Source organism: Drosophila yakuba, chromosome 3R, assembly GCF_016746365.2.
Source record: "Drosophila yakuba strain Tai18E2 chromosome 3R, Prin_Dyak_Tai18E2_2.1, whole genome shotgun sequence".
Lineage (NCBI taxonomy): Eukaryota > Metazoa > Arthropoda > Insecta > Diptera > Drosophilidae > Drosophila > Drosophila yakuba.
In genome coordinates this window covers 24,464,687-24,478,885 of record NC_052530.2, presented here as the reverse complement: position 1 = coordinate 24,478,885, position 14,199 = coordinate 24,464,687, and the positions used below count along the sequence as shown (strand labels likewise).

At 39.8% G+C, this 14,199-nt stretch overlaps 1 protein-coding gene across 4 annotated transcripts in view; it reads left to right on the top strand.

The window, feature by feature from the left end:
- The first annotated feature begins 307 nt into the window (after positions 1-307).
- Positions 308-14,199, top strand: part of LOC6538190 (polyadenylate-binding protein RBP45) — an 82,803-nt gene continuing 68,911 nt past the window's right edge. For 2 of the 4 annotated variants that reach the window (XM_039376826.2, XM_039376825.2), the window contains exons 1-2: positions 331-577; positions 4,244-5,127. In XM_039376826.2, the coding sequence (XP_039232760.1) occupies positions 4,423-5,127 (705 nt within the window). In that variant the 5' untranslated portion in view covers positions 331-577; positions 4,244-4,422. Of the gene's footprint in view, positions 578-4,243; positions 5,128-14,199 lie in introns of all 4 variants that reach the window. The other 2 variants (XM_039376827.1, XM_039376823.2) reach the window with 2 other exon arrangements.

The window sequence follows — 14,199 nt, the reverse complement described above, 5'->3', positions numbered from 1 at the left end:
GCGCACGAAGGGCGGTGCAAAAAGGACGAGGGGTGGGTGCACCTGCAGCTGTGTGTGTGTGTGTGTGTGCGTGTGATTTAGTTGCATGCGATAATGTCAACCACAGAGCAGAGCCGTTCGCCTTTATTCCGTTGCTTGGGTTGGTTCGCCTTGCGTGCACTGTATTGGTGGCACACGTGTGTATGTGTATGTGTGTGTGTGATGGGTCGCCTTCTTCTTCTTTATTTTTTTTTTGGTGGTGGTGCAGCGCTGCCACTTGAAAGGCAACTGAAACTGCTGGACGCCGACTTTGGCTACTTGGCGACTGGGCTCTTCAGTGTCAATTCGTCGACACGAGGCGCTGCTTTTCGCTCAGAACTAATCGTTAATGTCTTGGGAAGGATATTCTTCCTGACTTCCCGGTTTTCACGGCTACCACGTGCTCGTCCGCCCCTCCGTTTTTCCCCATTCTCGTCCCGATTTGTTTTCCTGCCCCCTCCGAGTCGCGAGTTTTGTTGTGCTTAAGTATAAAAAAATTCGATACAAGGCATCGAAAAGTGGGCCATTCGGGCGGTGTCCTGCCAGGACCTGCACTAGTGTGAGTGAGCACTGCACTTCGGCGTGAGAGATAGAGAGAGTGTGAGTAGAAGGACCTCTGCAGGCCGCTCTCTTTGTTGTGTTACGTGTTTTGGCCTACGTGTTCTGACCTTGTTTACAATTTTTTTTTGAGAAGCCGCAAAGGAAAACAGCGGCTTAAATGAGTGCGCATGTGTACAAGAAAGCAGATCCTTAAGTCAAATAAATATCCTGAGTGAATCTGAAATGCTGTTACTCTGAAACATTCTGTTTTGAGAGCTTTTTTTACGAAATTATAAAAATAAATAAAGTTTTATTTGTTATGTCCTTTAAAGCAAATCAGTTATGGTACCACTAGTGCTATTACTTCTGTAAAATGAGTAATAATTAAAAAAAGTTAATTTTTCTGTATATTTTGTGAAGTTCCAGAAAATTCAAAACGAAAAAGGGATTATTCTAAAAATCCCTCTTTACTGAAATGTATTTTAATTAGTCTGACGTTAACCTTACTATTTCCAAATTCGAATGGTAGTTCAATGGAATTTGAAAAGAATTTCCATGCCATTCTAATGCATTTATAATCAGCCAAGGATTACACATTTAAATACCAGATTTAAATCACAACCCTTCCCTCAAAAGCCCTCGCACATAATTTATGTAAAAACTTTATAATCCAGGAGAGGTTTTTTGTTGCAATGGCGCTTCATTAATTTATGAATATCAAATTGCATTTTGACATTTGCCAACAAAAACTATTTAAAACTTGTCCCGGTCTCTGCCTGGCGCACAATAGCCTTGGTCCCTGTCCCAGGACCTTTTTCAGGACCCCCATCCTGGCCATTTCTTCGCTTAAACCCCCACCGCCATTGCCGATTCGGTTTGATTGAAGCGCCCGCATGTACAGAACATTTTAAATATTTACAAAGATATTTCAAAAAACGCTTTTGGCATGTTTTGTTTTTGTACCCAGTTCCCTTTATAATTGTTGTTGCTGTTCTGCTGCTTGTTGTTGCTCTGTTTGCGTGTGTGTGTCCCTGTGTGTGTCCAGAGGTCCTCGGAGTTTCCCCGCCCGGTTGGTCGAGTGTTTTGCTCACTTTTCGGTTGCTGGGAAAAAAGGGAAAACCGAACTCCAAATGTGGCATGAGGGCGGCTCTTGAGTTGGTGTGTGTCTGTGTGCGAATGTGTGTTTGTGGGCGGGGCACTTGAGGGCGCGTGTGTCCTTTTAGGAAAGTGTCAAAAACCGTTGGTCAAAAAAGCGTATGGCAATTATTCAACACAATTGAATATGAAGTGTGGCGATGGCAAGGGCGGGCATGTGGGGCGCAGAAAAAAGTTGCAGCGCTGGGCAAATAATGAAAAATACACCCACATCAGTATTTTTCGGCTGTCTGCACTCAGGCACACACCCATCCACCCATCCACCCATCCACCCATCCACCCATCCGCCCACCCACACATTTGCACCCTTTTCATGTCCTGCTGCTCCTGCCGCCGTTGCTGCTGTTGTTGTTGCGCAGTTGCTGCCGCCTGGCAATTTTTCGGTGATAAAATATTTAAATTTAATTAAGGCCACCGACGAGCAGCACGATTGCCGGGGCACCGGGGCCAGCGGCCAAAAGGGAAGATGAAGTGGTGCCGGTTCTGGCCGGACCTTTGACCCTGCATTCCCGTTCCCAGGAAACGGGCAATGGGGTGCGGGGGGCCTTTGGACTTGGGGGGCGGGGTCCAGGTCCTTTTTGCGCCTTTTGCATTTGCGTATGGTGCGTTTTGCAGGCTTACGGCTCTGCTGCTGCCCGGCAAGAAATTCATTAAAAATTTTTGCTTTGATGCTACCAAATTCTTTTTGTAAGTTTCTTTGTACTTTCAGCTTTGTATATCTCACGGACAACACAGGGCCACAAAACATACTTTCAAAGGACTCCGGCGGTCGGTCTGTGTCCTTGCCAGTGATTATGCGACCGGACTAAACCCCTTTCGGGTTTTTGTAATTAAGCTCCGAGAGCCACAATAGTTGCATATGCACGCGTATCTACCCAGTTACTCGTATTGTGCACACAAATTGAACACGATTACAGCTGAAAATTGTTGGCCAAAATGGAAACTTTCCATATGCTGGCAACTTAATCGCCAGCAAGAAAAGTCAGAAAGTTGCTGTCTTGCTTGTCTAAACCCTGAAACTAAACTATTCCAGCACTGCCACCAAACTTTTGATCTTGAGTTGTGCAAATATTTTTCATTATGCGGGCCAAGTATTTATGGAATTATGGAAATTTGTTTGCAAGATATTTGCTTTCGTTTCCCGCAAAACGGGAACTTAAAACCTGTCAGATTCAAAAGCGGATTTTGGGAAATAATCTGGGTCGTTTTGAAGGCGGTTTGTTATTTGTTTTCATTATCATTTATTTTAAAGAAATATAAATAATGCGATTTACGAACTCGAACCTCTGTTTTAGATCATTATAAACTGCTTCGAAACTGTTCACATCATTGATTGATTGCCAAGCCTGTGGAATGATCCCAGTATTCATTTCAGATACGCAATCTTGGGAGTCCTCTGTCAAGTAGCCCTATTGACTCCTGATTGATACTGCACGTATGTTGTAAAATGGGGATTTATGGCCAGCAGCCAGTCTGACAATTAACCATGGCCAATGGCCAATGGCCAACTGGCTGAGGCGAATGCATAGCTCCCAGCTTAGAAATTTTGGCTACAGGCAGTTGCTACAATGGCTGGACACGTGCACCTGTTTTGTCACATCTAATATTCCATTGTTTGGTCTGTGGCAAGGACTCGATTCTGGCCAAAATGCGTTTTGGAACATTCCAAGAAGCGAAGCCAACGGAGTCAACAATGCTCTATGGACAGAGCCATGCAAATTGGCCAGGAAAAGGGAATGGAATGGTAGCTGGCTAGAAGGAAAAATGGAAAAAGGGAACAGGCCCGACCAATTTTTCTTGCATTTGCCTTCGAGTTTTTCGGTTTTTCCCGTGTTATTGTTACCCCTGCCCGTCCTGTTTGTCCAAGTTGCCATTTCAAGCGTGTTGCAATGAAAAGCAAACTTTCCATCGCACACGCACAGTTCGGGGTTAGGCATTCGGTCTCCTGTTTTCGGTCTCTGGGCTGTTGGGCTGTTGGGCTGCTGGACTCAACAGGCGAACACGGGGCGTATACGAAATTAAAATGCACTCAGCTGAAAAATTGGTTTTCTCGTTCTTGACAAACTTTGAGTGATTTCTGAAAGCCTCCAACGGATGCCAGACCATTGAAGGCGAATCGGTAGACGAGGCGCCAAGAACCCCGCCCACAACAAGATACTTTTTGAACAGCCAGCGCCTCCTTACCTTGTTGTTCTCAAAGATGTTTTAATAAGGCGTACATTTTAATCAAGCGTGCCGAAAATAACTCATAAATTATGAAAAGCCAAAGTAAGCAGTTGCCGAGGAAAAGGCAACGGAATGATAACAAGAAGCCCGAAAATTGCTCGGCTCATTAAAAATATATATGATTTGGTATTTACATTAAAGCCCTCTTCTGAACTTCCAAACTTCGCTGGCTGTTGGCCACTAAATGGCTGATTGATAGTTTAATTGTTTGAAAGTACGCCTTTGATTCTGTTTTGTAAACTGATCTTACTTATTAAATGGCGGCCTGTAAATATAGTCTTTAATATTGGTATTTAATTTTCAGCTAAATATAAAGAGGAGCCAAAAATAGCGAACCTGTCGACCGGAGTACCGACCAGTCCCGCCGCGGGACTGGGATTGGTGGGCATCCTGCCCTGCTCCCTCCATTGGCAGCCGCCGGGCAAGGCGCCCAAGCTGCTAAGTTACTCCACCGCTGCCCGTGCCAACAGTCAGCCCTATGCGATGCCCGCCTCCGGGAACAGCGGTTGCTACCAGGACTGCCAGGACTACGAGCATTTGCCCGTTCCGCGATTGCTGCATCAACAGCCGCCGCCACCGCTCAACCGAAAGTCGCAGCAGAAGCAGGAGCATCAACTAGGCAGCTGCAGCACCACTTTGCAGCAGACAACAACAACTACAGCCAACTGTTTATACGGCAGCTGTCTGATGCCAGCAACTGCAACAACGAGCACCTACATGAGCAGCATTGCCACAGAGCAGCCGCTGCTGACTATGCAACATTGTCATTCGCATTGCAACATGCAACAGTGCAACAACACCGGCGGCAGCAACAAGGCACCTGCTATTTACAATAACATACCTGCCCAGTCGATGATCTTTGTGCCCTTGATGTTGCCCATGCAACAGCAACATCCCCAGCAGCAGCAGCAGCAGCAGCAGCAACAGCATCAGTTGCATGTGCAACCTCCTCTGCCGCCGCCGGAGGATTGCAAGCCTTTGTTGCAGGCGAAGAGCGTTCCACCGCCGCCACAACCACCGCCTATGCTCACCCACTTCCAGGCGCTGATGCAACCACCACCACTACCACCTTCACCGTTGATGCCTCCACAACGCTTTGGGTGTCCTGCCACGCCCCCTCTGCCGGCAACCTACAGAGTTCAGAGCCTCAAGTCCGCGGCTGCAGCGGCTGTCAGTGCTTACCAGCGGGTAAGTGCAAATTTAAAATATCTAAAAACTTAAATTTACTTGTTACGCTTAATTATTCATGCAATACTTAAATATTTAACACATTAATAAGGAAGTTTTCCAATTGACAACTTCAACTTTGGTTAAAAAGCCTGTGAGGTGTCAGACATTTAAACAAAGTGGCTGGCTGTAAACGTAGAATATTTATAGTACATCAGCGGCACTTAGTCAATGGATGCAAATCCTCCTGGGCTACTAAAATGTTGCAATTTGCGAAGCACAGCACAGGCAGGGACAATGCCACGTATACTTAATATTTATGGGTGTGCTGCTGCTGCTGTTGCTGTTGCTGCTGCCAAACTTCAATTTACATAAACATAAAAGACAAGCAACATCGGAGGAGCTTCATTTCACCCCTTTCTCCGTAGAATCTGCATGCATGTTGCTGGTGCAGATTTAGCGCAGCGACAGGACACAAAAAATCAAAGCTACAAGAGGGTGGGAGGGGGAGGTGGTCCAAATGCAAATCGGAACGAGCGGAAGTGAAAGCGCAGATATGGAAAGGAATATGGGGGGGGGGTGAAGAGAGGGGTTAAGGCGGACTTACGGCGAGCACGAAAAACTAATGCATAACCTAGTAAGATCATCAACACGAAATTTTACAGCAAACTCATGTCCAAGGTTGCGGAAATAAACTAGTTGTTTTTGTTACCAGGTTCGCTACCTCTGCCACTTCCTCGCCACCTTGCCCCTTCCTTTAAGTTCCCCCCTGCCGCAGTGTTGTCCTGCGCTCAATGACTTTTGCATTTAATATGAGTAAGGAAGCGCAGGACAACAAGAGAAACAGGCAGCAGATAAATACACAATAAAAACTCCGAGTGACTTTGTTCATAAGAGCTTTGAATTGTATTTAACATACAAATATGTATACGCATTTTTTAATTTATATTTTAAAATGTTTACTATAAATGGGCTTTTTAAGTGTGTCTGTCATATAATTTCTTCTGTTGTTTAAAGTCTCTTTTCTTTGTGCAGCGGTGGGCTAAAAGCTGAGCTGGACTTGAGCATTGGGCTTCGGCCCTTTACGGCGGGCTGAGTCCTGGCCAGCGACATGCAAAACGTGCTGCTTAAATTACGTTCCTGCCGGCAGATTTCTGATTTCGGATTTGGGATTTCAGGTGGGGCCGCCGCTTGCAAGGACAAGCAGATAGTGTCTGCTGTCCGTCCATTCGGCTACTGAGCTTCTCAGCTCCACAGCTCCTTCCTTTCCAATGCTTGGCCGTGTCCGACGATTCGTTTATTTGATAGCCTTGCTGTTGATGCTCCTGCATAGCGGATAAGTTTGTCCTGATTAAGAATCTGCAAACAGAAATAAAAGAAAAATCGCAGCGTCAAAGGTTCGCTGGTGGTCACCTGGCCATGTCCTTTGAAACCTTACAAAAATGCATCGATTCGCTGCGAGCAGTTTGCTATTCACATTTTTGCTACTTCGAGTGAAATTTATTTTACAGGCGAATTAAACATGAGAAAAATGCACATCATAGTCCTGCATCCTTAATGCTGTTCATTCACATGTGCTTAAGTAGTTTTATTTAGAAGCAGCACACTTGCACACTTGCACACTCGCACACTGAGTACTCTGGACTCTATCTGCACATTTGAATGTTAAATCTTTTATGAAATGCCATTTTTTTTCGACAGTCCGTCTGTCTGTCCGTTTTGCCCATACATCTAATACATCCAGCAAATGCTCATGTGAGAGTGCACTTCCATATCTATGTGTTCGTCGGTTTGTTGTGGTCTTTCTGCAACTTAACAATACCTTTTGCTCACATTTTCCAGCTTTTCTCCCGCCTTCCATCCGCCGGCACACGCTTTCGTTTGTTTTTGCATTTCCTTCCCCAGCTTCTGAAAAACTGGGCGCGCTATCATGCACAAAGAAAGCATTTTATGTGCTGCCTTTAATGTTTGCCCTAGCCCACTGTTATAATGTACTCTCACCCAGACTTGTATGGCTGCATATAGTACATGTGCGACTGCAAGGAAGACCATAAATGGGCACTTGAAGAAATATCCATCCACTCCTCAAAAAAAAGCTGTAATTTATATCGCAAAGATACTTAGCTTTTGTTAATATTCCTTCTTATTAACATGAAACCTGAAATCTATAAAAGTGTATATCAAGATTATATTATGATGAATTATAATTATGTTTTTTGTGCACTTGCACCCACAATGATTTTGGTTTCGTGGGCTCACTGCATTAGAAAGTTTTCCAGGATCTGTGGTGCATTCGGATTCGGCATCACTTGAAGCCTGGGAATCGTCTGCTTGTCTTTGCCCGCCCCCTTGACCCCGCCCCCAACTCCCGGCATTGTGTTGGAAAAACAATTGGTTTCCATCTAATAATTGTTCTACTCATATTCCATATGAGTAGCTGGAATATACGGGAACGACGGTTTTTTAACGGTTTTATGATTATATGATTTTTTATATATACGTATACACGACCCTATAACCAGTTTGTTTGATATTTCTAAATATTTCTCAACTAATAATCCAACCACCAGTTACCTTCCTAGAAAATTGAGGACACAGTAAGGTGCATAGCCTTGAACAGAAATCTCACCCCCACCCTTGCGATCATCCTTATGACTGCTTGTGCGCGCAGGTACACCCCTTCCAAGATTGCTTGTGCGCACCCCCTTCCAAGATTGCTTGTGCGCGAAGAAGTGCAATTGTAATTTTGAGAGTTTTTATGAAAAGTCGTATTTTTAATATCAGAATCGTGAAAAGCATACCATTGGAAAGGGCTTGAAAAATCCTTTCCAATGATACCCAATTTTTTTTTTTTTTTTTTTAGAGAGGGATCCCCATAGCATATACCGAATCGGCGGTTTTGGCCTGTTTTCGGGTAGTAGTGGGAATATACGGGAGCGGCGGTTCGGGAGCGGCGGTACTTAGCGGAGACACGAACCTGTGATTAGTCAAGACGCATTTAGTTGGATAAATGCAATTCTTATTGGAACATTCTTGTTAGAACACTTATTAGGTTTCAGAAAAATCCTGTTAGAAGGTTTGTGTATAAACGGTGTAATAGGAAAAATGAGCTAGAGAGATCCCTTTTGGGGTTGAGTGTAATTTTACGTATTGATTTTACTTCGTCGAGTAGATATTTATGTATAGAAGAGTTGCTTATAATTTTAAATAGGTTTGAGAGATAACTTTACATTTGTGTTCCTCAGCGCCAAACGGGGAGACTGCTGTGAAGACGCTCGCTCCCGTATATTCCCACTACTACCCGAAAACAGGCCAAAACCGCCGATTCGGTATATGCTATGGGGATCCCTCTCTAAAAAAAAAAAAAAAAAAATTGGGTATCATTGGAAAGGATTTTTCAAGCCCTTTCCAATGGTATGCTTTTCACGATTCTGATATTAAAAATACGACTTTTCATAAAAACTCTCAAAATTACAATTGCACTTCTTCGCGCACAAGCAATCTTGGAAGGGGGTGCGCACAAGCAATCTTGGAAGGGGTGTACCTGCGCGCACAAGCAGTCATAAGGATGATCGCAAGGGTGGGGGTGAGATTTCTGTTCAAGGCTATGCACCTTACTGTGTCCTCAATTTTCTAGGAAGGTAACTGGTGGTTGGATTATTAGTTGAGAAATATTTAGAAATATCAAACAAACTGGTTATAGGGTCGTGTATACGTATATATAAAAAATCATATAATCATAAAACCGTTAAAAAACCGTCGTTCCCGTATATTCCAGCTACTTTCAGCTAAAAGCTATGGAGCCGTTGAGAAGAAAATCTAAACAATCTGAAGTCATAGCGACTTTCAGCTTAAGGCTACCCACGTTTTAAATGTATGCCTTGCAAAATGTTACTTATAAAGTAACAATGACTAGTAGTCACCAATAATTTCATGATCCCTGACTGCGGTTATCCGAAATAATTCCCTACAGAGATATGTATTTCAAATTATCTGTGATCTGTCTCCATTTTCATTATGCTAGGAGACCCCATAAAATCAAATATTTATGACTCTTTGAACCTATTATCGAGAAAGTCAAGCGGCTATTTACCTGCATCCAAACCCATAGCTCGCCCTCCTTTTCTGACTTCCCCATTGCAGTCTGTGCAGTCTGCAGTCTGTGAAGGCTCCTTAAATCGAGAACCAATCAGGTGGATTCTAAGAGTAGACACCCCCTGTAGATGTCAAACTCTCTAATACTCGTGTATAAAAATGGATCCCCTTAAATTGCTCAGGATCAGTTCTTATAATACCTCAGCACTGCATACCAATGGATCTTACTGTAGAGTTTGTTGACTCAGTAAATGGAATAAATGTTCCATTAACTCAAGACTCTGATGTCGAAATAATTGAAGGCTCGAAGGAAGGCTATGTGGAGGCTATCGACACAGAGGATTCGATAGATCGCTTCTTAAGAGGAGTATTTGCTCCTTCTATGTCATCTACCCCCACTACACAAATTGGAAGTGAATTTGCGTCTCTTGAGTGGAGCGATTTTCCTTTTGGAGCGGCAACGCAGGACGTTTTAAATGACCTTATACGAGGCAATGGAGACGATCAAGAAATGCAATGTGCACAGCATTTCGATATGGATATACTGCACACAGATCCTATAATCTATGAGTTTCCTGATGATGATCATATTTTTGATCAGTTCATCGAGCCAAGTCAACCCAACATGTATTTACGAATAATGAAGGATGAAGATGACCATTCATTACTAGACGTTTTATTTGATCTAGGTTTTTAATTTGTCTATATTATACAGAAATTTATTAAATAAAACTATTTTACAAAATTAAATTCTTAAACTTGTTTTATCTTTATTTGATAACTTTCCGTTGATTTACGCATACTCTTTAATTCTGCATCGTGCATCAGCAAGAGATGAACATTGTAATTATATCGCAACCAGAATTTTCGTTCATTGGGACAGAAAAAGCAACAATAATAAGAAGATTTTGATTTTTGATAGCTGAAGTTATGCACTTTTAAGGTATGTTTTTTTAAACCGCTGCGTGAAGCAAACGATTTTGTTTCCGAACACAACTCACAATACAACTTTGTCATTCTGAGAATAAAAATTGAATCTGAGTTTTCGAGAAAAGTGCTGTCTTATATTAGGTTTGTAGTAACCTTTTATTTCATATGAAGTTATATATTTATACAAAATGAGATAGATATACTCAAGTATATAAAAATATTCTACATAGGCTTAACTGAGTTTATGTATATAAAGAGCATAACAGATATATTGGTATCTCTTTCACGTAGTATTTTGTTCTTGTAATATATATATATATATATATATATATATATATATATATGTAGTGCTGAACAGTATAAAAGTCTCGTAATTGTAAGTAAATGCATTAGTATAATACGAATAGTTACAAGAGCATAACGAATCAAATCTCACGTTGGTCAGAAATGGTATGCATATAGGACATTAATAAATAAATCCTGTTTAAATTTTATTGAATTTCTAGGATTTCCTAGAGACTCTGAATGAATCGAAGCCTGTGATTGGTTATACAAAAACTGAAGATCTATGTATTGGATTTGAGTATAAGATCACTGGTTGTAAGCTGAAAAAGACACCTTATGGAACTAAGGTAGCTCTTTATTTAGCAGACAAGGACGAAAAAGATGTTTGGATTTTTCTACCTAAGAGTTATGTAAACAAATTCTGTACTAAGACACCTTTTAGGAAATTAAATGAGAATGGTATTACCCATATGGTATATAAGGGGAAGGATGTAAATAGATATAGTTCTGCACGAATTGAATTTTTATCAGTAAATAAATAAGTAAATGAAATTTTCCAATATAAAGGCTTGAGTTTTCTAAATCCAACATCAGTCTTTAAAAACCTTAAAAGAACCATAACGATAATGGACTCCAAACAAATTGAGCTCTTCTTGATGCAGTTCGAAGACATGATATTTGAGGAGCACGTAACGCAGCTTTTATATTTGAAGAGCACTCTGGAGGACTTAGAGGATAAAGAACTGATCCATTCTAAATATGGATTCCACTACAAGCTTTGTCCCTGGAGTGATGATGACGCTTCGGAAGGACCCGATACGTGCCAGTGTCATAGGCTTCCAATTTTAAGAGACGAGGCCTTCAATATTATGTTAAAATATTATAAGCTAAATAAACGACTTAACAAATAAACTACATTGATTTTCTTAAATATCTTGCATTTTATTTTTTAAAATTAGACTTAAACATTTTAAGTATTAATTTATCGTTATATGAAAAGTCATTTCTCTTAAAATTTGTTAATAAATATTTTAGCGTTTTCTTTTTACATTTAAAAAGACCATACATTATGCAATAATGACCACACGTATTAGAAAAATATCCTTGTAGTTGTTGCTTGTTATAGCAATATTTATTTGCGTTAGATTTTAAAAATGTCACGAATTCCTTGTTTTGGGGCAATTGTCCATAGGAATCAAAAAATTCTGCTGATTTGCGACTTTCGAAATAGAATGCAATCCAATGAGTTCCTGGTTGATCTGATGTGTCGGTGTTTGCAATAATTAAAGCCGGATACTTTGAAATAGTTTTTGGAAGCTGGTCTGAAGGGAAAACTCCTTTAAAAATTGATTTTGTGTATATATGTTTTGTAAGCAAATCGTGAATTTGTAAAGTATTCATTTTAAAAAAGGGTTCGAATATTTCTATGCTTATCAATATCAATCATGGAATCGTATTCACAATATACCAGACAAGTAACGGCTTCACTAAGAGGTTCTGAAAATCTTCCTTCGATTCTTATTGTGCCTTGCGACATCAAATTTGAACATATGGTGGTATTTGCCTGATCAGCAGTTAGATCAAAGGCTAATATAAAACTGTTCGTATCAAACATTTCCTTGGTAATTTGAAGACCACGATCATAATGTTTTATTCCGCTTGATCTGAATAGCATATTATAGCCTCTTGAGCTTTGAACGTTTTCAGAGTTCGAGTAGTCAAATTCCAGAGCTTGCGAAGGAACTTGAACTCCATTCACCATTAGATTAAAGCGTTGCATTTTAAAATGTTCAAAATTAAATGGATCTAGTCCTCTGTTGCCTGAGTATGAACGGTTTTTAATCATACAAAAAGCTAGAAAATTTGGTAATTGTCCAATTACAGCATTGTCTATTGATAGCGTATTGTTTCCTGGGTAAATTGTAAACGATTTTACTTCTACTTTACTGAATGGGTAAAGAGCATTTTTTGTTTGTAAAACATGATGATGAGCCAATAAAATGCTTGGGTTCACAGTTACATGATTCATGAAAAGTTGTGCTTCTAATATCTTTAAATTTGATTCGCTATCCTTTTCCATTAAATAAAATGCAGTTTTTTCAATATTAAAATTAATTCTTAAGTCAACATTATTGACAAGAAGTTTCGTTTGATTAAATATATCACCATGAATTTTTCCAAATAGTTCTACCTTATTACTATTTTGAAATATATTTTTCAGAGTTTCATTAGAGCTCGGATAAACGTATTTTCCTGATGTTAATCGTCCGAAATTTGGAAAATAACCTTGCGAGGCCAAGTGGCTTTCCGAGGCGTCACTACCATAGTTTAAAACTGTTTGCAGATATGCTCTATAATGATAATTATTATCACTCTGCGAAACTAATATGTTATTTAAATATACTGATGAACTTCTAAATATTGAATGTAAGATATTGTTTACTACACCGACAGCATTTCCTTCAATGACGCTGTTATCATTTTTTTTCAATTGCACCACAAGTCGTAAATAAACACTTGATAGATCTCGATATGTTTCACCATTCCCTAAACAAACAAATTCGATTGAAGAGGCACCATCCAAGGATGCAATTGGATTATAAGAAACCTCTTCGGTTCGTAGAATTGAACTTTGCGTAGGGTGTGGTGCAAACAAATCCAATTCGCCTTTCATACATTCTATATGGTTACTCATTTTGTGTTAGAAAAAATATCCGTAATATTTAATTTCCTTGATGATTTTTTTCTTTTATGAGACGGTTGGGTATGTTTACGTGGTCGTTTAGATGTTAAATGATTTCGGTTTTTTCTACCACCTCGCTTTTTATTTCTTTTTCCACTGCCATTTTGAAACCGTGTCATTTTATTTATTGCTTTATTTGATAGGTTTTGTAAAGCAATTTTACTCTGTTCTTGAATAATATTTCTTAATGGCTTTCTACCAAATTCATTAATTACAGCTTTTCCAGTCTCTGCAGCTTGATTTTTTATAGCATTTAAACCCGAAATGAAAAGTGGTTTTATGTAATTAAAAAGTCCACTAAAAAAGTTTCCGATTCCTCGACCTTGTTGAATAATTCGCGGGGTTACATATAGGGTTCCTATATTGGACAAACCTGCTCCACACTGATTTACATAATAATCCTGATAAGATTTCACCATGATGACTATTAGTGTTCTAAGTAAGCATTATTTGAGTATGTATTATTTATAGATTTGACCTTCTCCTTTTTCTAAAGTGAAGAGTAACAAAAATCGGCACTGCTGAAGTCTCGAAAGGTACTTTATATCCACTTGAATCAGTAATTAATATTGAGATTTCATTTGGAGACCATATATCCAAAGGATAATATTCAATATTTTTAATATGAATATTTTTTTCTTTTCCGTTATAATGCATTACACGAAGACATCGGGGTCTCATACTACCAACAGACCTGGGTTTAATTATGTCAGTGTAAATAAAAATCAATCCACATTCAGATATTTTCGATTCGACAGCGACGTTTTTATATCTAAATGTTTCAGCATTTACTAAACTCACAAACTCTGTTTCTTCAGATAAATTTGTTTCTTTTGCAGTTGTTTTGCTAATATAATTATTCAGATACATATCTGTAATGCCTACTTCCCAGTCATCATTCATGTCTTCGGAGATATTTACAATGTTTGTAAATGCACACTTTACATTATCAGGAAATACATTCAATGAGTCATTACTGAGCAATGTAATAAAGAAATCATTTACATAATTCATTTTTATATTTAAATTTCTGCTATTGG